The sequence below is a fragment of the Homarus americanus genome, unplaced genomic scaffold, assembly GCF_018991925.1.
Source record: "Homarus americanus isolate GMGI-L3 unplaced genomic scaffold, GMGI_Hamer_2.0 scaffold31037, whole genome shotgun sequence".
Taxonomy (NCBI): domain Eukaryota; kingdom Metazoa; phylum Arthropoda; class Malacostraca; order Decapoda; family Nephropidae; genus Homarus; species Homarus americanus.
Genome location: NW_024722227.1, coordinates 14593044 through 14620660, shown reverse-complemented (window position 1 = coordinate 14620660; position 27617 = coordinate 14593044). Strand labels below are relative to the sequence as shown.

Here is a 27617-nt window from a genome sequence, read left to right as displayed (position 1 = left end):
CTCTAGTATCATCCCCACACCCACCTGTATCATCTCCACACACCTCCCTAATATCATCCCCACACACCCACCATCATCCCCACACACCCTCTAGTATCATTCCCACACACCCCTCTAGTACCATCCCCACACACCCCCATCATTCCCACACACCCTCTTGTATCATCCACACACCACCTGTATCATCCCAGCATCATCCCCACACACCCACCCATCATCTCCACACCCTCTTGTATCATCCCCATACACCCCCCTGTATCATCCCCACACAACCCTATATCATTCCCACACACCCCCTGGTACCATCCCCATCAACCTCTAGTATCATCCCCACACACCCTCTTGTATCATCCCACACACCCTGTCTTATCATCCCCACACACCCGTCTTGTATCATCCCCACCACACCCCCTCTTGCATCATCCCCACACACCTCTTGTATCATCCCCCACACACCCTCTGTATCATCCCCAACACCCACGTGTATCATCTCCACACACTCCCCCCCTGTATCATCCCCCACACACCCCCCTGTATCATCCCCACACACCCCCCATGTATCATCCCCACAGACCCCTGTATCATCCCCACACACCCTCTAGCATCATCCCACACACCCCTCTAGTATCATCCCCACACACCCCTCATCATCCCCACACACCAGTATCACCCCACACACCCTATTTTATCATCCCCACACCCTCTGTCATCCCCACACACCCACCTATCATCCCACACACCTCTCTAGTATCATCCCCACACACCTCTAGTACCATCCCCACACACCTCTAGTATCATCCCACACACCTGCCTTTATCCCCACACACCCCTCTAGTATCATCCCCACACACCCTCTAGTATCATCCCCACACACCCCTAGTATCATCCCCACACACCCCCTCTAGTATCATCCCCACACCCCTAGTATCATCCCACACACACCCTCTTATCATCCCCACACACCCCTCTAGTATCATCCCCACACACCCTCTTTTATCATCCCCACACACCCTCTTAGTCATCCCCACACACCCTCTAGTATCATCCCCACAGACCCCCCAGTATCATCCCCACACACCCTCTAGTATCATCCCCACACACCTCTAGTATCATCCCCACACACCTGTCTTTTATCATCCCCACACACCCCCAGTATCATCCCCACAACCCCCTAGTATCATCCCCACACACCCCAGTATCATCCCCACACCCCTGTATCATCCCCCACACCCCCAGTATCATCCCCACACAACCCCTCATCATCCCCACACACCCCTAGTATCATCCCCACACACCCCACGATCATCCCCACACACCCCCTCTTGTGTCATCCCCACACCCACCTGTATCATCCCCACACACCCTCTAGCATCATCCCCACACCCCCTAGTATCATCCCCACACACCCTCTAGTACCATCCCCACACACCCTCTAGTACCATCCCACACACCCCTCTAGTATCATCCCCACACACCCCCTCTGTGTCATCCCCACACACCCTCTAGTATCATCCCACACACCTGCCCTTATCATCCCCACACACCCCCAGTATCATCCCCACACACTCTAGTATCATCCCCACACACACCCTCCTGTATCTACCCCACACACCCCTCTAGTATCATCCCCACACACCCCTCCTGTATCATCCCCACACACCCCTCTTGTATCATCCCCACACACCCCTCTAGCATCATCCCCACACACCCTCCTGTATCATCCCCACACACCCCATAGTACCATCCCCACACACCCCCAGCATCCCCCACACACCCCTCTTTTATCATCCCCACACACCTAGTATCATCCCCACACACCCCCATTTGATCATCCCCACAACTCTTGTGTCATCCCCACACACCCACCCTGTATCATCCCCACACACCCTCTAGTACCATCCCCACACACACCCCTCTAGTATCATCCCCACACACCCGTCTTTTATCATCCCCCACACACCCTCTAGTATCATCTGCACACACCCCTATATCATCCCCACACACCCTCCTGTATCATCCCCACACACCGTCTTTTATCATCCCCACACCCCTCTTATCATCCCCACACACCCCTCTAGTATCATCCCCACACACCCTCCTGTATCATCCCCACACACCTGTCTTTATCATCCCCACACACCTCCTGTATCATCCCCACACACCCCTCTAGTATCATCCCCACACACCCTCCTGTATCATCCCCACACACCCCTTTTAGTATCATCCCCACACCCCTCCTGTGTCATCCCCACACACCCCTAGTATCATCCCCACACACCCTCTAGTATCATTCCCACACACCCGTCTTTATCATCCCACACACCCCCTAGTATCATCCCCACACACCTAGTATCATCCCCACACACCTCCCTGTATCATCCCCACACACCCCCTAGTATCATCCCCACACACCCCTCCTGTATCATCCCCACACACCCCTCTAGTATCATCCCCACACAACCCTCCTGTATCATCCCCCACACACCCCTCTAGTATCATCCCCACACACCTCCCAGTCATCCCCACACACCCCCAGTATCATCCCCACACCCCTCCTGTATCATCCCACACACCTCTAGTATCATCCCCACACACCCCTCCTGTATCATCCCCACACACCCTCTAGTACTCACCCCACACACCCCTCGTGATCATCCCCACACACCCTCTAGTATCATCCCACACACCTCTAGTATCATCCCCACACACCCTTTTATCATCCCCACACACCTCTAGTATCATCCCCAACCCCTATTTTATCATCCCCAAACCCTCTTGTGTCATCCCCACACCACCTGTATCATCCCACACACCCTCTAGCACGTATCCCCACACACCTCTAGTACCATCCCCACACACCCTCTAGTACCATCCCCACACACCCCAGTACCATCCCCACACACCCCTCTAGTATCATCCCCACACCCCTTTGTGTCATCCCCACACCCCCTAGTATCATCCCCACACACGTCTTTTATCATCCCCACACACCCTCTAGTATCATCCCCACACACCTCTAGTATCATCCCCACACACCCTCCTGTATCATCCCCACACACCTCTAGTATCATCCCCACACACACCCTCCTGTATCATCCCCACACACCCTCTTGTATCATCCCCACACTCTAGTATCATCCCCACACACCTCCTGTATCATCCCACACACCCCCTAGTACCATCCCCACACACCCTCTAGTATCATCCCCACACACCCCTTTATCATCCCCACACACCCCTCTAGTATCATCCCCCACACACCCCTATTTTATCATCCCCACACACCTCCTTGTGTCATCCCCACACACCCACCTGTATCATCCCCACACACCCCAGTGACCATCCCCACACACCCCTAGTATCATCCCCCACACACCTGCCTTTATCATCCCCACACACCCTCTAGTATCATCCACACACCCCTCTAGTATCATCCCCACACACCCTCCTGTATCATCCCCACACCCGTCTTTATCATCCCACACACCTCTTAGTATCATCCCCACACACCCCTCTAGTATCATCCCCACACACCCTCCTGTATCATCCCCACACACCCGTCTTTATCATCCCCACACACCCCTCCTGTATCATCCCCACACACCCTCTAGTATCATCCCCACACCCTCCTGTATCATCCCCACACACCCCCTTTAGTATCATCCCCACACACCCTCCTGTATCATCCCCACACCCCCAGGTATCATCCCCACACACCCCTCTAGTATCATCCCCACACACCCGTCTTTTATCATCCCCACAACTCTAGTATCATCATCCCACACACCTCTAGTATCATCCCCACACACCTCCTGTATCATCCCCACACCCCTCTAGTATCATCCCCACACACCCCTCCTGTATCATCCCCACACACCCCCGTATCATCCCCACACCCCTCCTGTATCATCCCCACACACCCCTCTAGTATCATCCCCACACCCCCCTGTATCATCCCCACACCCCCTCTAGTATCATCCCCACACACCCTCCTGTATCATCCCCACACACCCCCTAGTATCATCCCCACACACCCTCCCTGTATCATCCCCACACACACCCCAGTATCATCCCCACACACCTCCTGTATCATCCCACACACCCTAGTATCATCCCCACACACCCTCCTGTATCATCCCACACACCCTCTAGTATCCCCCACACACCCCTCCTGTATCATCCCCACACACCCCTCTAGTATCATCCCCACACACCTCCTGTATCATCCCCACACACACCCCACCTTTGTCTGATCGCCACTCCCTCTTCTTCCCAACAGCCCTTTATACCCCTCGTCACCCCCGACACAGCGGCTGGGGTAGCTTGGTATATGTGATCGTTCGCGACCAAATTGGATTCCGTTCGCTAACATTCCGTAGACTTAACCGTGTTATTGTCACCATAGTGTTGTTGTCACCAGTGTTGTGCTTTTGCTGTCGCTATGGTGTTATTGTTGTCACCATGGTGTTATTTTTGTCACCATGGTGTTATTGTTGTCACCATGGTGTTATTGTTGTCACAGGCGTGTTTCAGTGTCTGCTTTATTATTATTATTAATTATTTTTGGTATTATTACTTCCACACTGCTGGTGTTGTCGCCGGATTGTTGCTTTTATCACGCTGTTTTTGTTGGCACCATAAGATTGTTTTTGTCATCATAGCTTTTTGTTGTCACCAGAGCGTTGATTTTTTATTCTAGTATTCATGGGTTAAAAAAAATGTGCACTAGATTAACACTTTTATTCTTACGAACAATTTAATACTAATTCGGTGGTAAAAATATTTGTATTATCTCTTAATTCTTGTATCTTCAACTTTCGTCAACATACTAAAATATATATATAAACTTCTAATGCTTTTAATCATAAGATTTAATCCTCTGAGAAAAAAATATGTAGGAAAATATATAAATTACCTTCCCACAACAACAAACTCTTTCACGTAACCTTGACCACTCCATAAAGTGTAGGGTTTTACCAAGTATAATTTATTCACAACGTTTGGTCAGATTTGGTGCAGATATGTCTAAGATATGCTTCATAACATTATTGGCGATGGTGCAGAAACACAAACACAGAGTCATTCCAATACCTCGCAAATCCTATCAGAAGCGAGGAAATAACACAGTTAAAATGGTTAGTGCATGTGGAGAGGCTGAACAGGGGAAGGACGGGGCAATAAAATAGGCGTTTTGGGAGCCGGGAGGTGAGATCAGGGACAAGATAGAACAGAGGAGCCAACAACCAAATATATAAAATACTACATATGGAATAACTTGGAAATGGTGAAATTTTTGAGAACTGGAATGTTTGGAGAAGAGGTTGTTCTCACTAACCAAACCAAACCAAACCCAACCCAACCAACCAAACCTATCTAAGAGAGAATATAGAACATATTTTGTTGGTTAACGAAACTTTACGCCAATATTGTTAATATAATTTTCTTTAATCACTTTTACAATAATATCCTCATTTTATGTACTTAGTAGACTCTACAATTTTTTTTTTATTTACCTGTGTTAGGTTAGATTAGGTTAGGTTAGGTTATCACAGTGTTGGTTAAAATTATTCTTGATGGTCAAGCTGAGTGAACTAAAATAGAAAAGTTTCGCTAATGTTGTTCCTCCTCCCACAACTGGCGTGATTTTTACCACGTAACGAGCTGTTTTTGCAAAAGATGGTTTTCAGGTCTTATCCCAAGTTTGCAAAATATAAAAAATCGGCTGTAAATCTACCGATTATAGAACTCCGTAACGAAATCTTGTATGAAAATGTATATATGAATGTATGTATGTATGTATGTATGTATGTATGTATGTATGTCTGTCTCTTTATGCCATTTGCCTCTATGTACCCAGCAGTAATTGAGAACCAGGATGTTAATCGATTTGCGGATCGTGTTCCGGGGTAATGGTCAACCAGTGCAGTTGGTGAGCTGTTCGGTCTTCTCGGACTGTTCCTTGACACTGGGTCATGCAGCTCGTTAACTGAAGGTGTGGTTGTTGTGTTGGCAACAGCTTCTATACTTCAAACAAATTCACGCCTAGGTGGCACTTGGGCGGGCCATTTCCTCGTTACACGAGGGGAACTATTATTATGTATGTATGTATGTATTTGTGTAATAATGCATCAAAAATACATTATGTTTAGTGACCGACAGCATAATATAGTTTCTAAAACTTCTTATGCACGGTTTATGACACGCTGAATTTTTTTCTTTTCAATTTATATCAGATAATTTCCGAAAAAAATAGCACCAATTAATCGGGTGTATAACGCAGCATCCTCTATTAATAAACAAAAATTAATGTTATCTTCATATTCTCGTGGCCGTCAGCAAGTAACAAATTGCTGATATTTTGGATTATATTTTAATTAAACCCCAATTAGCAATACTGTTAATTAAATATAGTTATGGCAAATAACATTATGACGCACTTTTTCCTGATGCACTAGACTAGTTAACTGAATTTCCCCCTGACTGGAAATGGCCGGGGATTATGCAGCATTTCAGTATACAGAAAAACAAAAAAATCTCGCTCCAATCCCGACTCTTGTAAACATATAGGCTATGATGCACAAACATACGCAGTTTCCATACTACATGTGTAGTAACATTTTAATCCACACAAAGACAAACACAGTAGCCACCCCTCCCCCCACCCCCTCACTGTCTAGGGGGGGGGGAGATGGAAGTGGGATTGAATGGTCAGGTGAATTATAACTTCCAGACACATTGCATTAACCTAATTCATCATCATTCTTCATTGTGCTAATGGATTGTGGGAGATATCGCAGCTACATATGCACTCGCCAAGGCACTTCAGCACCTTTGATTTGCAGGTGCCTCTTGTAAATTACAGTAAACTTTGCTTGACTGGCTGTGGTAGAGGATCATCTGTGCCAGTCATTGTTGATATGTAGTCAGGGGAAGGTTTACCTGACAAACACGACACCTGGCTTTGGTGGTGTACACGTGGGGTTGATGGAAAGTGTTCTCGACTTTTTTGTATCTCTTTAACACCCTCCTTGATGGCTGTATCATTAACGCTTACATACAGCTACGGTCACACTAGAGTTTTCCGTGCAATAAATGCACGATAGCATTTCATCCACAGGCGATAAGTCAACGGTACGGTACGATCCGCACACTGGTCACACTGGCGCAAGGAACAGCTAGACAAGCGCCCAGCTTGGACGGCTAGTTTGAGCTCAGTTGGAGAGCAGGATGGCTTCATTGTATGTTTCTATTGCAGCATTAACCGCTTTAGTGAGATGTGTGATCCTGTTAAAGAAGACCGAGACGAAAAAGAAACGATTGTAGCGTCCAAGCGATGTTTGTTTACAAGTGATACAAGTACTCTAAGGGTCAAATGAAATTCCCGTCGTGATGTATTCTTAGTTTTTATTTACGATGACATTTTTGCTCGTGTTTTGTTATTGAAATACACTTTTTATATTTTTGTACATTTCAACATTAATAAGAAAAGATAAGAACTGTGTAAATTTTATTAATTCAATAGACGCTATAACAAATTTCAACCCCCCGTACCGTGGATTTTTAGACGTTCCGTGTCGTCCCACTTGCTACATAAATAAGTTGTCGCTGGAGAGACAACTTGAGGAGTTTGTTGAAAAATGAACGCTACGGTGGATTTATTCTGGGTAGAAAATCCAGTGTGACCGCAGCTTAATAAACTCTGAAATTGAACTCTACTACATTATTTCTCTGTAGCTTAAAACACAGCTCCACGTCCAAGATTACTCAATACAGTTTCATTCTTCAAATCTAATAAAGAAAACAGCTTTATTGACAAAATTGGAGTTTAATATTGTCTATTTTGACTCCATTAAGGTGTCAGAGATTATGTTCTCCACACCAGGCGATAATGACTTACCTGTTCCCGATGCTGCTGCTAGTTCGTAGTGTGTAATATTTGTGTTACACGGATTTTAAAGCATAAATTAAGAACTTTAGCAGAAGTGTGGAACAAAATTAGAGCCATTACCAAGTCACCCACCCCAGTCCAACTTCAACACTGCCCTGCAGAATATGCTGACATGTTATTAGACTAATGGTCTAGTGTGTCACAAATCACTTCCCTGCCTCCTGACATACAGCAATATCTTAAACCAACACACCTTAATAGAGCCTCCAATATGCGTTAATGATACAGCCATCAAGGAGAACGTTAGATACCAAAGATCGATAAAAGCTTCCACGTGTACACTACCAAAGCCAGGTGTCGTGTTTGTCAGGTAAACCAATTTCTTAGACTGTACAGCAGTTTTTTTTTCAATCTGACGATTATATGGCAAATTAGGGAGGTAATTTTTCACTAACTGTCTAATGTTATTTTGTTTGTAAATAAACTGGGATCGTTTCGATATAAAAATTATCAGCTTCTGTCATGTACATAATATGCATTTTCGGTCATGAAACCAAAAAACTATTTTGATGCATGAGTATTGTTGCATGTTCCCTCATATGTAAATATAGATGTTTATAATATGTTAAAATACCTTAAAATAATCCTATCTTACTATTAAATAATCAGAAAACAGGGAAATAAGAGATGACACTAAAAATTACAAGAATCTAACTGAATAAACATAAATGCCAAAGCACACCTGTACTAGCACGCAATAATGTCTGGGATGAAAATAATATAGTTATGGTTCGAGCGGTTGAAATCCTGCACTTCACGGTAGTTTCTTTCTTGGTAGACACTTAGTTAAATGTCTTAATAAATTCACCATGAGTAACAATATACACTATCTTTTGATTATTAAATAAATCATAAATTCGCCTTTAAAGAGAGAAAAGAAGGTTAACTAGAGGGACAGTCAATTATGAATGGTGTTATTGGACGGAGATAGAGCTTTGTTCCTGACGTGACGTTATTCTCATGATTGCCAATTTCCTCGGCTGTACTCTGGTAGCCGATGATTGCAATGGATGCAGGAATTCCTCTCTCATTTTGATACAGCCAAAATGAACGGTATCAACGACTTGTCACTCACATATTTTAGAAAATGGATCTTTATTGCAGAGATTAAGTTTATCCTGATATATGAACAGGCTTTGTGTGAAATATAACAAAGTCTAAGACTGCTTTTAATGTCCTGGTGGTCTAGAGGTAACGTTCCCCGGTCACACACATAAGATCGTGGGTTTGAGTCCTGTTGGGGTGAGGTTGTTGATTATATGTAGAAGTCCGCGCGCTTTATGGGCTAATGAAATATATATGGAACCTCGTGTTTCGAAGCTGGATTTGGTAAAACGTTACTCTGACCACCTAAGAGGCACGGGTAGTCCCCAATTTGGAGGTTCACGGCGCCATAAGCTCGATGAACAGGCTTTGTGTGAAATATAACAAAGTCTAGGACTGCTTTTGGTGCCCTGGTGGTCTAGAGGTAACGTTCCCTGGTCACACACATAAGATCGTGGGTTCGAGTCCTGGTGGGGTGAGGTTGTTGATTATATGTAGAAGTCTGTGTACTTTATGGGCTAATGAAATATATATTATATATATATATATATATATATATATATATTTATATATATATATATATATATATATATATATATATATATATATATATATATATACCACAAGGAAAGAAGAAAACACGAAGTTCCCAAGCGCTTTCGTGTAATTCACATCTTCAGGGGTGAGTACAGGCTAAGGAGAAGTACAAAACAAGGTGTATATATTCAGAGGAGGGTGAGATCAGGTCCACAAGGGTCAGGTATTAGGTAATGACCCTACTAATCTTTAAAAATATATTGTGATGTATTTGCATATATATATATATATATATATATATATATATATATATATATATATATATATATATATATATATATATATATATATATATATATATATATATATATATATATATATATATATATATATATATATATATATATATATATATATATATATATATATATATATATATATATATATAATGTTCTCATCCAAATATCGACAGCATTATGGTTATGTGTTTGTGATGAATGAGTCACCACATTTAGTTTACCGCACACAAGATATTCTGATTGTTGGATCCAAAGGACGATTTCTTTTATTGATATTAAAATTAATAAGTCATCTAAGTCCATTGTTTTGAGGGCCATTGTATAGAGAAAATAAAGGGATTTACCCATTCTCAAGTTTGTGGGTGTTGAAAACAGTGTTTGTAGTTTTGACGGTTTGCTGATAAAACAACGCTGTATACGTATATATATTTCTAACAAAGTTATCTTTTTTACCTGAATTCCTATGTAAACAACCATTAAAGCAGACAAGGTTTAGAAACAGCTACAGTGCCAGAGTCACCACCAAGCGGAATAGTAATGAAGAATATTCGATATGAATATACAGTTTGATATGAATGACTTGATGAACCAAAGTACAGAAAGGACCAACATCAATATCACCAGCAGCCGAGATACTGATGAAATTACCTTACTATCAGATAACATAACTAAAAAGAAAAATGATGTGACCTCAATACTCCCAAAGCCCTTGAAGGGGTGAGTATACTGGGGAAAAAATATAAATATTATGAACGATATTGCGTTAAGGTGCAGTACCTCCACCCTGTCTGTGACAACACACTTGTTATATTAAACCAAACAGACTTGTAAACAAAAATAACAAAAACTGAATGAAGTATAAAAGACCGAAAGATTGAACATGAATTTTATGAAAACTAAAACGACATTAAGTAGATCGACTAAAATTCGCCCATTAGTGAGGAACAATTTAAAATTAAAAGACATGACATATAAATACGTAAGAGTAAAATAGTAATGTCACTCGCGAAAAAAAAAGAGTTTTAAATGGGCTGAGTTACCGTCGAGAAACTTTAAGTCATACATAGACATATCAATTTACCTATTTGTCTAAAAAAAAAGGTGACCACTACGTTACTGTAGATGTAGAGCTTAAATGTAAAAATGATGTAGATATTAAAAGCATGAAAAGATGTGGACAAAGCATAAAACATAAACAAATAAAAGATAATGTAAAAACGAATTAGTGTAACCTCAAACCATAGTACAAGATATGACATAACCCCTTGAGTCAGGTGATATAAATACAAAAGTACGATGACTTAGTTAGCCCTTGTGTACATCACTAATCCATTGAGTACGATGATCCAACTTCTTGAACACGATGATTTAACCCCTTTGACTACAATGACTTAACCTCTGAATTACAATTAATTAACCCCTTTGAGTACAATGACAACCTCTAAGTACGATGATTTAACTCCTTGTGTACAATGTTACCGAAGCAAAGGAATAAGTTATCATATTTAATGGATTAATAATGTGGACAAGAAAACTGTAATGGTAGTGGGCGAACCATATGGTAAGACAGACAAAAGTGAACTAAGAAAACTTTGGCTGACCCTTTGAGATATGAAATGGCTTACGAGCAGATCAAATACCAACTGGATAGATCAAATAAGGAAGCCTGGAGGTATTCAATCACCCCTCGAGGCGGAAGACTGAATATCTATGTCTACTGGGCTTCATCCAGCAGTGGACTGAAATATGCAAGTGTATATATAAAACGCATCAATGTTCGCGTGAAAAAAGAAAATATATATATATATACCGATATGTCTATAGAAAACTCGAAATGTCACACAAAAAATCCTCCGACCAGACGCGAACCCAGCCCGAGAATCGTTACCATAGTAAGTTAAGTATCGAAATGGTGACGCTGTTGCTGTAAATTAATGTGGTCACCGACAATAATATTTTTACACATAATTATTTGCATAATTACGCTTGTGTTTTTATTTGATATTAATATTTTAGTTAAAATACCTCAGATCTACTATGAAGCAACGTCTTATTCTCATTGACGTCATCCCAACTTCGTCAGCGAGTTCAGTTGAGAGTTAACAGTGGTTTCGGTAATGAAAACTATTACAAAAAGTAATTACCTAAGATCGGCAGACATCTAAGACATTCACCCTAAGCTAGAACGGTAAAGCCAGGAAATCCACGTTCACAGGAATGTATTCAGTGTTAAATTAGAACTGCTAGAAGATCAAGCCAGGTAGAGAGCGTAATGCAGCTCTCACAGCCGAGATGTTGAACACAGATCACTTATTTATTGCTGATTATGTCAATAATACTCTTTAGTTTGATTAAGATTGTGATAATGAGTTTGAAAACAGTGACTGCCACAGTGATGACGACTTACATGTAATAAATGACCTCAGTTGACTGACGGATAGTATCTAAATTCGCAAAGGACGAGAGGTGCCCCAAAGATTCACCAGCGAAGGGTGCCTGGCAGGCTCATAACCGGCACAGACTAGCCAAGCCTCTTTTAGCCACACGTGGATCAATAAAGCAGTGCTCATTTAAAGAAATCCAGTGATTTAGTAGAAAGGGTTAAGATCATTGGTTTAAATAGAAAGATATTAGCAAGTTTTGATGATAAAGCATTATTCACGAATGTTCCAATAGACGGGGCAACAATACAAGAGGTCAGGAGAGCAATAGAAAATGTTGAGGAGAGTGATTTACCTGTATCGAAGGGAGACGACGTGCGATTGGTGTCATTGTGTGTCAAGTTTGGTGCTTTTCATGTTCAAAGGTGAGGTCTAGCCATGGTCAAGCCTTCTTCTGTAGCGTATAGTTTCACCTATATTATACAAAAGTAAAAACTGACACATGATTTTCTTTTCTTTTTTTTATTCATAACAATTCCTAAAGTACTTTAACTCTACATCATGATCTACGCTCAATACTCGTTTTCTGGACTACATAACCTTCACCCATAGTGGACCCTTCACGAAACTCTTCTCCTCCCTGGCATTATACTTCTCTGTCACTTCCTGTTTTCTCAATATATCCATAACACTTTACCAAACCTCGATCCACTCACTGCCTAAGACTCCCGACACTGTATTTCCTTTTCTGAACCCACACTGACCCTTTCCTAACACATTTTATTAGTATGCTCATTATTTATACCTCTATAACTTTAACACATCATATCACTTTCTTTAATGTCCTCTGTCATTCGTTTGGTAATGTAATATACTTTCGCTGTTACATAGTGTGTGTGTATTTTTTAGTGTTAATTGTGGGAAAACTATAATTTCTAATTTTTTCAACTTTTTTTCGAAAACTGGAATTGATGTATCTATAATAACAAACGATTATGTGTACATGACACAAGTTACAAATTAAAGTTATCAGATCTAACCAAACATACACCACGGTGATGCCAACAACTAGTGTCAACATTATTTATATTAAAATTACCTAGCCAACGTCTTATAATTGTCTCAGGCAAAGTTATATTTCATAAAGTTATGGGAAACACTATTTCATAATGCACTATTGAATAATAGCAGTGGACATAAATCATTTGAATAAATATAATTAAGAAAACAAACTGTCAACAAGGAGAACAGTAACGTTCACTATCGTGAACCAGACTAAGCATATCAGACACTTGTGGCTGCTGCTGGTGGATGACGGCCATCCAACGTCTCGCTCTCCCGTTGTACCTCACAACTTCTCCATCCTTAGCCAGGACTCTCTTATTCCAGCAACGTGAGTTTCCTTTTCCAATTATATGCGTGTATATAAATTCTACGGACTGACCTGACCTGACCTGACCATAACATGACATAAAGGCTAGTGACAGGGGGGGGAGGAGGTTCAGGGGAAGGAAAAGGGGGGATTCAAGTGAGTTTTAGAAGGAGAGGAAAGGTGCAGTGGCTTAAACACCGCTTGCGTGGTGTGGGGTTGTAAGTTTGAGGCAGCAGCAACTTGCCTGGACGCGGCGATGAGGGGGGCAGGACCATGAGTCAGGTAAGCGTCAGGTCAAACGTCAGGTGAGTGTCAGGTTGGACAATGGTTTCTCAGTACTTGGTCGGCTTGATTGGGTGTGGTGTTTTCTTGTTTAGCGAAAATATCTTGGTTTTCTTATTAGCTTGAAGTTGACGATCTTCTTTTTCTCCTCTTTATGCTCTCTTGGATTGTCCATCAGCTTGTGTCTAAGTCCTGTTCTTCATCGTGGCCTAGTTGCTCATAGATGTGGAGGAAGTCGGAGGGGGTGATCTTGATGAGGTGTTCTGCCCCTGGGGTCTTGTGGTGTTCTTGTTTCTTGGTAACGTGTGTCTTTTCTTGGGTCTTCGTTTCTTGATTTTTCTTTTCTTGTTTCTTGGTTTCTTGTTTTTTCTTGTCTTAGGCGTGTACAGCAAGGAGGGCCTCATTGTAACTCACTTCCTTGTTGAGTCGAACCTTGGCTATCCTGCATCCCTCCTTCCATTTGGGGAAGGTCCAGTCGGCAGAGGAGTGTGGGCCGCCACAGGCAGCACATTTTTACTCTGTATTGGGGCAGGCGGTGTAGCGGTGTCCAGGGGTAACGCACAGGGAGGGATATCACAAAGAAATTAGATTCCAGTTAGATTTTCAGGGCAGACGTAAGGAAAATTCCACTAAAGTACCAGATTTCAGAAGGGCAAACTTTGACAGTTTAAAGAGGCAGCTGAGAGAGGGGGTGTCGCGCTTGGGTTGCAACCTGACAGATGACACGGACCTGATAACGAGTTCTGAGAATGCCGAGTTCCACGACAATTTAAATAATGAGTAACTTAATGCACAAAGGCAGAACATACCATACAAAAAACTCAGATCAGACAACAATGACCCTAAATGGATAAATAATTATTTAAAGAACATCATTGGCCAAAGTAAGGCTATAGGTAGAAGGATAAATCGTGGTGAAATTTACCTCCGGGATTATTATAAGGTATTGGCGAGTAGGGTTAAAACCGAGATAAGGAAAGCCAAGAGGAATAATGAGGTAAGGATAGCAAGGGAGGCGAAGACAAACCCCAAAGGAGTCTACCAAATGTATCAAACTAAAACACGAGAAAAGATTGGACCAATACGGTCAGATACTGGCGAGCTCACTGATAACGACGGAGAAATGAGCAATAATTTGAATAAATATTTTCCACAGTTTTCACCACCAAAAATTTAAACATGATAGCCGAGGCACCGACTCTATTCAGAGATAGTGAAGAAAACAAATTAAGCGAGATAGTAGTGACTAGTAACGATGTTAGTAAGCAAATAGACAAAATAAGCCTAATAAGTCACCTGGTCCCGATGAGATATTTGCCAGAGTATTAAAGGAATGTAAGGAAGAGCTTAGTATGCCCTTAGCAAACTTGTTTAACATGTCCTTAAAAACATGTGTAGTACCAGAATCCTGGAGGATAGCGAATGTAATACCGATTATCAAGAAGGGGGATAGATCACTATCCTCTAACTACGCCCAATCAGTCTAACATCAATAGTAGGCAAATTACTGGAAGCAGTCATTTCAAGCTCTATTCGAAATCACCTGGAGAAGCACCGATTGATCAATGATTCCGAGCATGGCTTTACTAGCAGACGTTCATGTCTAACTAATCTATTAACATTCTTTTCATCAGTTTTCGAATCGGTGGACGAGGGGCACAATTATGATGTGGCATATCTCGACTTTAGCAAAGCCTTCAACAGTCCCCCACGAAAGACTAATTAGAAAGGTAGAAGCACATGGAGTCAAAGGTAATATCCTTAAATGGATTAGGGCGTGGTTACAGGACAGCATGTGAGCATTAACGACACTAAGTCCCATTGGAGCAACGTCACTAGTGGAGTTCCCCAAGGCTCAGTATTTGGACCATTATTATTTATTGTATACATAAACGACATAGATATCGGCATAGACAGCAACATAAGTAAATTTGCTGATGACACTAAAATAGGACGTGTTATTAAATCTGACGAGGACTCCGCAAAACTACAGGAAGATCTAAAAAAACAATTTTGAATGGTCTGAAAAATGGCAGATGAAATTCAAAGTGGACAAATGTAAAGTACTCAGTATATGAGATGTAAACAGGGAAACCAGATACCAAATGAACAACGATGCCATAGAGAAATCTGACTGCGAGAGAGATTTAGGAGTAATGAAAAGTAGGAACCTTTAGCCAAATAAACAATGTGTTTTTGCTCGTAACAAGGCTAATAAAGTACTTGGGTTCATACAAAGGAGTGTTGGTTACAAGACTAGCGAGGTCATCCTAAAACTGTATCTTGCGCTTGTGAGACCACACCTGGATTACGCAGTTCAGTTCTGGTGACCGTATTACAGAATGGATATAGAATCCTTGGAAAGAATTCAGAGGAGGATGACAAGACTAATCCCGGGCATTAGGAACCTTGAGTATAGAGACAGGTTAAAGCATCTTAATTTGCACTCCCTCGAGAGACGTAGAGCAAGGGGCGACCTGATAGAGGTGTATAAATGGAAGTCAGGGCTAAACAAAGGGGACATTGCAAAGGTACTCAAACTATCCAACCAGGAGCAAACTCGTAACAATGGTTTTAAATTAGACAAATTTAGATTTAGGCGCGAAATAGGTAAACACTGGTTTGGAAACAGAGTAGTGGATAAATGGAACAAGTTTCCAAATATCATCATTAACTCGAATATGCTGAATAGCTTCAAACATAGGTTGGATGCTTATATGAGCAATCGGGGTTGGGTGTAAACGGGTCTGCCCAGTATGGGCCATTAGGCCTGCTGCAGTTTCCTCCATTCTTATGTTCTTATGTTCTTATATGTCCTCCTGCGCCTCACACTTGTTGATAGTGTGACCGTAGTGCTGGCATTTGTAGCAGCGTTTGGGTCGGCAGTAGGGCTTGACTGGCACAGTTACCCACGCCAGTTGCGCCTCTTTGGGTAGGGGTTCATGGTGTCCCACGAGGGCAGTGGTGTCGGACAGCTTCTTGACACAGCTGAGTTGTCCCTCAAGTAGTTGGTCCAGCTCTTTTGCGTCCATGTGGGCAATTTCGGCGTGGGAGATTACTCCCAGCTTCAAGTTGTCCCACATGTAGTCTATCGTATGTACTTGGATGCCGTTGATGTCGGGGATCTCTTCGAGTTGTCCGGGCTGACCTTATTCGGCGAAGGTGATCTTGATGTCTCCATGCAGCTTCAGTCGTTCCACCTTGGTAATAAGATCATAAGAAACATAAGAAAATAAGGAGTCTGCAATAGGCCGGTTGGCCTGTGCATGGCAGCTCCTGTCGAGAGTTACTACCTCTCTCTATCATCCATGAATCTATCTAGCCTCCTTTTGAAACTTTCCAGAGTTCCCGCACTTACTACAAAGTTGCTAAGCTTGTTCCACTCGTCCACCACCCTATTTGTGAACCAGTTTCTTCCTATCTCCCTCCTAAATCTAATCTTATCCAACTTGAATCCGTTGCTCCGAGTCCTATCCTGCTCGGATATTATAAGAACTTTATCTATATCCCCTTTATTGATTCCTTTCACCCACTTAAATACTTCTATCATATCTCCCCGCACTCTTCGTCTTTCTAGGGAATGCATGTTAAGTTTCTTTAACCTATCCTGATATGGAAGGTTTCTAAGTCCCGGAATCATTTTTGTCATTCTTCGCTGCACCGACTCTAGTGAATTTATATCCATTCTATAATAGGGGCACCAGAACTGAACCGCATAATCGAGGTGCGGCCTGACTAGAGCAAGATATAGTTGCAATAAGACCTCTGCACTCTTGTTACTTACACTTCAGTTTCAAAGAACTTCTTGAGGACTAGGAGGTTTAATTTCTTGGGGCAGGTCTGCATGACTGGGAGTATCCGAGACACCTTGGACTCTTCGTAACCGGTCATGGTGAGAGAGTTTGATGTGTGTGTCGACCTGACCTGTCTGTCTGTCTCTACTGTCACGATCATCCAGCGATGGCAAAATATTAAGATTCACCTTTGTTGTTGAGTTGTAAGTTGTAAGGCCAAAAGGGGAATGACAGTGTCGTCCACAAATGTTGTGTGAGTGGAAGGGTGCGTCTTCACTTGAGTATTTTAGCTCGAACAAACCAAACGAGCAGAACGCGCCGAACAGAATTTGGCTAGTACAGTATAATTTTGAGTATGTCTGTCGGATATGCTGCAAGCGTCTGAGTGTGTGTCTGTCTGTGTATTTAACGTTACAGCATTCGATCTAAGAAGTGAGGTGCCGTGTAGATACAACTATCACCTCCTATTTTATGGGTTGCTAGTTCAATCCCGGGCACTACCGGCCCACCCTACTGTAAATGGGTACCTAACTTTACAAAGTTGTGTTATTTAAGATGATCGGGTGCGGATTGCTTAGTATTCACTGTGCTGTATCCCAACTGTCCCTAACGTACCGTTATGCCTCCGAGACTCATTTCACTTTTCAGTCTTTCTAAGGTAATTTTCGGATTTTTATATAGGATTGTATGGAAGTGTGTTAATGTGTGTAATATTAGTATTCCTGGTAAATTTGTGTCAATCAGTTTTCGAGTCTGATAAGTTTTTGGTTACTTCTTACTTGTTACAGCAGTTTTAAATAATAATTTGTTTCATTTTTATCAAGAAACTTTCCAGACGACAACTTAACAATATCTAAACCATTTTCCTTCACGTTTAGAAAAAAACTGACAGGGCATCATGCTACGTGATGCTTGGTTTTGGGGCTGTTGTTACCTCTTAGCTATGTCAGACTATTTTCATGTTCACAAACCTTGATATACTGTATATCCTAACAACCAGTCTTATCACTTATGAAATAACAGCAGGGAGTACCTGACAAAAAGTTTTATCAATCATATCTACCTGGAGTTCAAAGATACTATTAACGTGTTGATTGTTTCGACAACCCCGTTAATGAGTCCAGGTTTGTGAGTGATATACCTGGATCTGTATCTGGAAATGACTCGGTATGAAAAGAGAGTTAATGGTAAATCGCTGATCCTCCATGTTCAGTTAAGGTGACGCTCAGTTAAGGTGGCGCTCAGTTAAGGTAGCGCTCTGTTAAGGTGACGTTCAGTTAAGGTGGCGCTCAGTTAAGGTGGCGCTCAGTTAAGGTGACGTTCAGTTAAGGTGACGTTCAGTTAAGGTGACGCTCAGTTAAGATAGCGTTTCGTTAAGGTGGCGCTCATTTAAGGTGACGCTCAGTTAAGGTGACGCTCAGTTGAGGTGACGCTCAGTTAAGGTAGCGCTCAGTTAAGGTGGCGCTCAGTTAAGGTGGCGCTTCGTTAAGGTGACGCTCAGTTAAGGTGGCGCTCAGTTAAGGTGACGTTCAGTTAAGGTGGCGCTCAGTTAAGGTGGCGCTCAGTTAAGATGACGTTCAGTTAAGGTGACGTTCAGTTAAGGTGACGCTCAGTTAAGATAGCGTTTCGTTAAGGTGGCGCTCATTTAAGGTGACGCTCAGTTAAGGTGACGCTCAGTTACGCGCGCTCAGTTAAGGTGGCGCTCAGTGGTGGCGCTCAGTTAAGGTGGCGCTCCAGTTAAGGTAGCGCTTAGTAAAGTAAAGGTGGTGCTTAGTTAAGGTGGCGCTCAGTTAAGGTAGCGCTTAGTAAAGGTGGTGCTTAGTTAGGGTGTCGCTCAGTTAAGGGGAGTCCAACAGCAAGGGGGGCGGTTAATCACCCGCCTTAAGGCCAAAGGTTTGATGGTAGTAGTTTTGAAATGTATATTAAATGAGTAAGTCAAAATACCATTTCGTACTTGATACAGCCTAGCCAAAAACCTGTGGCAAAGGGTTAAAATTGTGCCGCACGGTGGCGACCTTTATACACACACTGTTGTACTTAAGTATAGGGCAATAAATATGGTACAAAATGAATGGCATGAAGATACACAACAGTCTGATAGCTTTGGGTCATATAATAGAAGAATCTGGAGGACCCTCAACTTTTAGCTGACACAGATGTCCTTGCAGCAGGCTCACATAATGGATTTCTTCCAGGAACGCATTATAATAGGTGCAAGAAACTACAAACATCTCCTTCTATCAACATCATTCCATGTACTACATCTTCATAGCTTTACAGCAATTTTGTTTTGCAATTTCAGCTACACTAATAAACAAACTTGAGAAACAAAGACCAGCCATCTGCCCAGGCCTTTGAAGTCATTGAGAAGTCACCAGAGTTCATAAATTTCACTGAAAAATATACAAGAATTGCAATTGACACAAGGACAGGAAACCAGGGAAGCACAGCACGGTTTTGGATGATGTGCATAAATTTGGTAGACCTCTTCCTGTTGCTCAACAGAGCCTGTCGTCTCAATGATCTTGTTGTACACATGTTGCATAGGCAATATGTGCTCTGTACTCTTTGCTTCAGGTCGCCCAAATTATTTAAGATGGAAGGTCAAGTTTAACTTGAATCTACTAAATATTGACATACCACACCCGGGTGTACGCCAAATGTTGGAAAATGGAGGCTTGTCAGTTAGACGCACTACAAAATCCTTTGCAAGGACACCAGTAGATCAAACACTGTAACGAACAACCAATGCAGATGCTGCTTTCAGTCTGCCAGGCATTTTTGCTTTTAACCAGTCAATTGGAGCTCGCCAAAGATGGATAATTCCTCGAGTAATGCGAAGTGCAATTGTTAGCAATCTGCTGTCCATGTCAGGAAAGAAGCAGCATGAAGAATCGGCCCAAAAGCTCAAATTTTACAGAATTCAGAGACAATGATGACCTGCAAAAGTTGATTACAGGCATTAAATCAAGGCTCAATCCCATTGTAGAAGCTGTTAGTGATGAAAACCTGTATTGCATTTCAACTGGCTGTGCAGTTTCAGAAAAAGTGAAAGAAGAGTTGACACGGTGTATTGATAATGGCCAGAAGTGGTGTGATGAGTTCCTAACAGGCTGCTTTAATGATGCTAGTAGATTTGAAAAACAATACCACGGCGTAGAGTGAAAACTTAGCAACAGAGGGAGTAAAAGTCAAGTGGGAAAGATACGAAAATCCAAAAGATACAAGCAACAAGAGACCTATTTGGGAGGTAATTATACCTAGTCACAAAGATCGTTATTGATTTTTGTGAAGTTTTAAGTTACGCTATCATCCCTGTACCTGCATCTCTGGCATATCTTAATGGATTAATCAATAAAACAGGTAAGTCTGCACTCCTAAAGAAATTTGAAACGAACTTAAACAGTCAGCAACCTTCCAGAGTAGATGCTTGTGTTATAGATGCAATTTTTCTCATCAATTCTTTGTCAGTTCTCCCTGCTACCTATGACGGGGTGGCTGAAGTCCTGTTCTCAAAGTTCTGCGCTCATGCTAGACGTGTGGACCTTGTGTGTGTTACGTATACAAAGGTCAACATTATTATTGCTGGCCCTGATCAGAAACGACCAAAAAACTTCAGTCAAGCACTGTCATCCGACCTATTCAAGACACCACTCCTCAAATTCCTTGCAGCTGAATGGGAAAAGGACACCTACAAAGAGGTGTTAGACGGTCATGAAATCTATCCTGCAAGCACTTGAAAAGTGTTAATATTTTGAAGTAAAAAGAGGATCAGTGTTTCGGAAGACTGTACCTGAACTTGGCTGTCAGCAAGAGAATGTCTTTTGCATGTGAACCATATCAAGGAAACCATGACATATGCCTAGGTTAGTGTTAGAGCAAATGACACATTTATTAGTGATCCTTCTTTACCATGTTGCAAAGGGTACTGGTACTACCAAAGTTTGCATGTTAATGCCCTTGCTGCAAATTTAGGAGAGACCATCTGCTCTGACTTAACAGCAATGCATGCTTTTACAGGATGCGACTACACATCACCATTCATGCGAAAAGGAAAGTTACGCCCGCATGATAATATGGAAAAGTTTAAGGTGTATCAAGAAGCCTTTTCCAAGGTTAGGAATTATTCAGAAGAATCTCCAGATGTGATCTTGTATTATAATCATTTGTGAGCACTCTCTATGGGAGAGGAAAGTTTAAAAGTGTGAATGATGCAAGATTTGCTTTGTTAAGGCAAAATAATGCACATGCTACTCATCGGCATCCACTTGAAAATACTGAGCACAGTGATCCAAGCCTTCTTCCTCCATGAAGATCAGTTTTGGCTGAAAAAGTTAAGCGTACAAACTATGTAGCATCGGTATGGAAGAAGGCATATACAACTCCAGTACAGTGGCAAGCAGAAGACAGCTGCTGGGAACTCAAAATGGGAGGTACACTTAAAATTGCTTGAAAGTGATCAGAGTCCACAGGACATATGTGTAGTAATGGATGACACAACCATGTTATCGACAGATGTTAGTGAAGATGAATTAACATATGAATCATTAGACGAGTCAAATAATGATTCTGACTTATGGGTATTCACAAAGGCTCAATTCATTTTGTAATTATATAATGTTGTGGACGACATTCTATTTGAATTACAATAGAATTGCTTTAGTTATTTATTTATTTCTGGAATATGAGGTATGATAAATAGGTACTATATGATTGATTTGTAAGAAGATTGATATTTATTATTATTTGTATAAGCATCATTTCCCACTTGAAGGACAGACTAAATAAAGCCAAAGTCGCCGCAGCCAAATTAAAACGTTTTAAACTGATGCCTGAGAAGATACAAGTTCACCTGTACACTCGCACCAAAAAGTATCGGTGCAGGGTGAGATCGACGACTTCCGAAATGATACGTATACACTGTGATATGTCGGGAAGGTTGGTAAGTGTATCCTCATTACTCCACCCCCCCTCCACTAGGTGTTGCCATATGGCTGACAATCAGTGTGTTTGTTACCTCTTTTCGGATTGTTGCTTTGTGTCGACTGAATGATGAGCGAGGGTTCGGTCTCGGTGAACGTGGGTATAAAACAGAGGCAATATGAAGCAGTAGAGATCTACACATGCCAGACGACATGGAAACCTCAGAGGGAACACTAGGAGCTATTATTGCCCTTCATTACGAAGGGTTCGGTGTCACATATATTAGCCGGCGGGTTGGTGTCCACTGGAACACCGTTGCACGATGGATTCGGCGATACCTCGAAACTGGTGCTACAGACGACAGGTCTCGGAGCGGCCGTCTACGCTGCACCACCCCTCAGGACGACCAGGTTGAGTGGTTTATTTGGTAGCATAAATTAATGTGGCAATATTCACAAGTATCACAAATAATTTTGTTAACAGGGAGCTCCTCATATTTCATACTGTCTATTTATCACTTCCCGACCTTATTTATAACGGTTTGTTTCACTTGACCAGGGCTGCCAACATACGGCTGGAACAACTCGCCTTTCCCAATACCTATCGTCACTGGTCTCAAATTGTTCACACTACAGTATGCACCGATACTTTTTGTTGCGAGTGTACAAGGTGCTGGTGAGGCCTGTGTTGGAGTACCCACATATACCACTCGTCACACTCGGGAAGACTAGACTACAACAACTACAGAGCTTCCAAAACAAGTGTTTGAGGTCAGCCAGAGGCCAAGCGCCACCCTACCAGGAGACAGTGGAAACCATCCACTTAAGAAATGAAACAGAGGCCCTCACGTCTGGTTCCATCGCCTCGGGAAGAAGGTTTGGGACAAGCTCCTGGACGACCCTCACAGCCCAGACCACCTACGCGGGGAAGACATCAACGGAGGGGCGACCCCACACCTGGTGGCCCCAGAAGTCTGCCCGCACTACAACAACCCAACCCGCGACTCATCTATGTCCGCCACAGTGATCCACCTTATATTAAAACTTAGATGATATAAGTTCACATTTAACAAGTCACAATCTAGTGAGTCCATAATGTAACACAGTATAACAGTTTAATAACTTGTAATTGTAAAATCAATCTAGTCATTGTCTACTAAAGTAACCATTGGGAAACTTCATCCTAAATCCTAGGTTAGCTTAGTTAGCCAACAAACTCTGTAATATGTAAAACAAGGGGTGTCGTCCCCCTCTGTTTAACTCATTAAACTTCTTTTCCAACCTTTCCTCCCACGACTATATGTTGTGACTTCTCTATCCTTCATGTCTGGCTGTGCCTTGAGCCCCAGCATGCCTTCCATCCATTCCCCACCTTAACCTAAAAAAAAAAAAAAAAAATTATATATATATATATATATATATATATATATATATATATATATATATATATATATATATATATATATATATATATATATATAAGCATCATGACAGTGTACCTTTCTTTTGATGCACTTTAATACCCTTAAAGTGCAGGTATGGTATGATATAAACATGTTTTGTCATTAGCAAATAATTCAAAGATTGAAATCAAATATAAGAACATAAGAACATAAGAAAGGAGTAAACAGCAGCGGGCCTATTGGCCTATACTGGGCAGTCCAAATTGCACGCAACCCTATTGCTCATATAAGCATCCAACCTATGTTTGAAGCTATCCAGCGTATTCGAGTTAATCATGATATTTGGTAACTTGTTCCAGTCGTCCACTACTCTATTTCCAAACCAATGTTTACCTATTTCGCGCCTAAATCTAAATTTGTCTAATTTAAAACCATTGTTAGGGGTTCGCTTCCGGTTGGATAGTTTGAGTATCTTTGTAATGTCCCCTTTGTTTAGCCCTGACTTCCATTTATACACCACTATCATGTCTCCCCTCGCTCTACGTCTCTCGAGGGAGTGTAAATTAAGATGCTTTAACCTGTCTCTGTACTCAAGGTTCCTAATGCCCGGGATTAGTAGTCATTCTCCTCTGAATTCTTTCCAAGGATTCTATATCCATTCTGTAATTACGGTGACCAGAATTGAACTGCGTAATCTAAGTGAGGTCTCACAAGCGCAAGATATAGTCTTAAGATGACCTCGCTAGTCTTGTAACTAACACTCCTTTGTATGAACCCAAGTACTTTATTAGCCTTGTTTCGAACAAAAACACATTGTTTACTTAGCTTAAGATTCCTACTTATCATTACTCCTAAATCTCTCTCGCAGTCGAATTTCTCAATAACATCGTTGTTCATCTGGTATCTAGTTTCCCTATTTACATCTCCTATACTGAGTACTTTACATTCGTCCACATTGAATTTCATGTGCCATTTTTCAGACCATTCGAAAAATTTGTTTAGATCTTCCTGTAGTTTTGTGGAGTCCTTGTCAGATTTAATTACACGTCCTATTTTAGTATCATCAGCAAATTTACTTATGTTGCTGTCTATGCCGATATCTATGTCGTTTATGTATATAATAAATAATAATGGTCCAAGTACTGAGCCTTGCATAACTCCACTAGTGACGTTGTTCCAATGGGATTCAGTGCCGTTAATGCTCACTCGCTGTTTCCTGTCCTGTAGCCATGCCCTAATCCATTTTAGAATATCACCTTTAATGCCACGAGCCTCTACTTTTCTTATTAGTCTTTCGTGGGGGACTCTGTCGAAGGCTTTGCTAAATTCGAGATATACCACATCATAATTGTGCCCCTCGTCCACTGATTCGAAAACTGATGAAAAGAATGTTAATAGATCAGTTAGACATGAACGCCCGCTTGTGAAGCCATGCTGGGAATCATTGATCAACTTGTGCTTCTCCAGGTGATTTCGAATAGAGTTTGAAATGATTGCTTCCAGTAATTTGCCTACAATTGATATTAGACTGATTGGACGGTAGTTAGAGGATAGTGATCTATTTCCCTTCTTGAAAATCGGTATTACATTCGCTATCCTCCAGGATTCTGGTACAACACCTGTTTTTAAAGACATGTTAAACAACTTTGCTAAGGGCATACTAAGCTCTTCCTTAAATTCCTTTAATACTCTGGCAAATATCTCATCAGGACCAGGTGACCTATTAGGCTTTAGTTTGTCTATTTGCTTACTAACATCGTTACTAGTCACTACTATCTCGCTTAATTTGTTTTCTTCACTATCTCTGTGTAGGGTCGGTGCCTTGGGTATCATGTTTATATTTTCGGTGGTGAAAACTGTTGAAAAATATTTATTCAGATTATTGCTCATTTCTCCGTCAATATCAGTTAGCTCGCCGGTATCTGACTGTATTGGTTCAATCTTTTCTCGTGTTTTAGTTTGATACATTTGAAAGAATCCCTTGGGGTTTGACTTCGCCTCGCTTCCTATCCTCAGCTCATTATTCCTCTTTGCTTTTCTTATCTCGGTCTTAACAATACCAGCCAATACCTTATAATAATCTCGGAGGTAAACTTCGCCACGATATATCCTCCTACCTATAGCCTTCTTTTGACCAGTAATGTTCTTTAACTTTTTTTTATCCATTTAGGGTCATTGTTGATTGATCTGAGTTTTTTGTATGGTATGTTCTGCCTTTGTGCATTAAGTAACTCATTATTTAAATTATCGTGGAACTCGGCAACCTCAGATCTCGTTATCAGGTCAGTCTCAACCGTCAGGTCTCTGGGTAGGGTGAGGTCGCCCACTGTGGGTACATTGTAGGTTACATCATGTGAGGTCATGTAGTTCACCCCCAAGCATGATACCCTTCTCTCAACTGCCTCTTCAAACTATCAAAGTTTCCCCTTCTGAAATCTGGGACTTTTGTGGAATTTTCTTTACGACTGCCCTGAAAATCTAACTGGAATCTAATTTCTTTGTGATCGCAGTTTGCAAGTTCGTTCCCTACCTCGACATTACTAATGAGGTTTTCTCTGTTCAACAGAACTAAATCGAGTATATTATTACCCCGGGTGGGTTCGGTTATACGTTGACTTTGGAAACAGTCCTGGATCGTTTCAAGAAAATCCTCTAATTCTGAGTTACCCGTCAGGTCAATCCAATCTATTTGGCTAAAGTTAAAATCGCCTACTATACAGACTTTGCTGTGTATGGAAGCCCTGAATATTTCATCCCAAATAAGTCGCTCATTAACTCCATCAAGATTGGGAGGTCTATATATTACTCCTGTGATTAATTTTTACCTACCGTCGATTACTTCTATCCAAATTGTTTCTGTATTCCGCTCAGTTTTTATTTCCTTATTTACTTCACACTTCAGATTATCCCTGACATAGATTGCTACTCCGCCTCCTTTCCTAATCTGCCTATCGGTATAGAATAATTTGTAACCTGCAAATTGGTATTCGACAGGTAACTCACGTGAGTCTAGGTTATCCATGTTTCAGTGAATGCTATTATATCGATTTTTTCGGTACATATCAAGACCCTAATATCATCGATTTTGTTTCTTATACTTCTACTGTTTGCATAGTAGACATTAAGCTTGTCGTGTTCTGAGTCCTCTCTTTGTCGCGTTTAGGTTTTAACTCCCTGTCTAATTTAGTTTTGTCATCATTCCTAACACTATTTCCCTGTAACCTTTCACTTTGTTTACCCGCTCCCACTGCAGTCTCCTCCACCCCCGTGCTCATATGTGCCCCTAGCAGTTGAAAGACTTTGATGTCTTTTGAACTGCCCTCTCGAGAGACCCAGCCAGGGTTGCCACCTCATCCCTAGACAGGTGCACTCCATCCCTAGCATAAAGGTCCCTTCTGCCGTAGAAGTTGTCCCAGTTGTCAATGAATGGGACTGATATTGACTTGCAATATCTGTCAAGACGGCCGTTGACACCAGCTGCCCTGGACAACCATCCATTGCCAACTCTCCTTCTAGGCAGGACACCACATATGATAGGGATCCCTCCCTTAGTCCTAATACGTTCTATAGCTGCCTTGAACTTATCAAGAAGCTCCTCACTCCTACACCGGCCAACATCATTGCCTCCTGCACTG

General features: G+C 41.8%; 1 protein-coding gene and 1 pseudogene across 1 annotated transcript in view; one reads left to right on the top strand and one right to left on the bottom strand.

Moving 5' to 3' along the window:
- The window catches only part of LOC121862619, a 70931-nt gene extending 54036 nt beyond the window's left edge, over positions 1 to 16895 (bottom strand). Inside the window, exon 1 of the mRNA XM_042360935.1 lies at positions 16777 to 16895. Within this exon, the coding sequence (XP_042216869.1) occupies positions 16777 to 16895 (119 nt within the window). The remainder of the gene's footprint in view (positions 1 to 16776) is intronic.
- Positions 13523 to 27617, top strand: part of LOC121862618 — a 48834-nt pseudogene continuing 34739 nt past the window's right edge.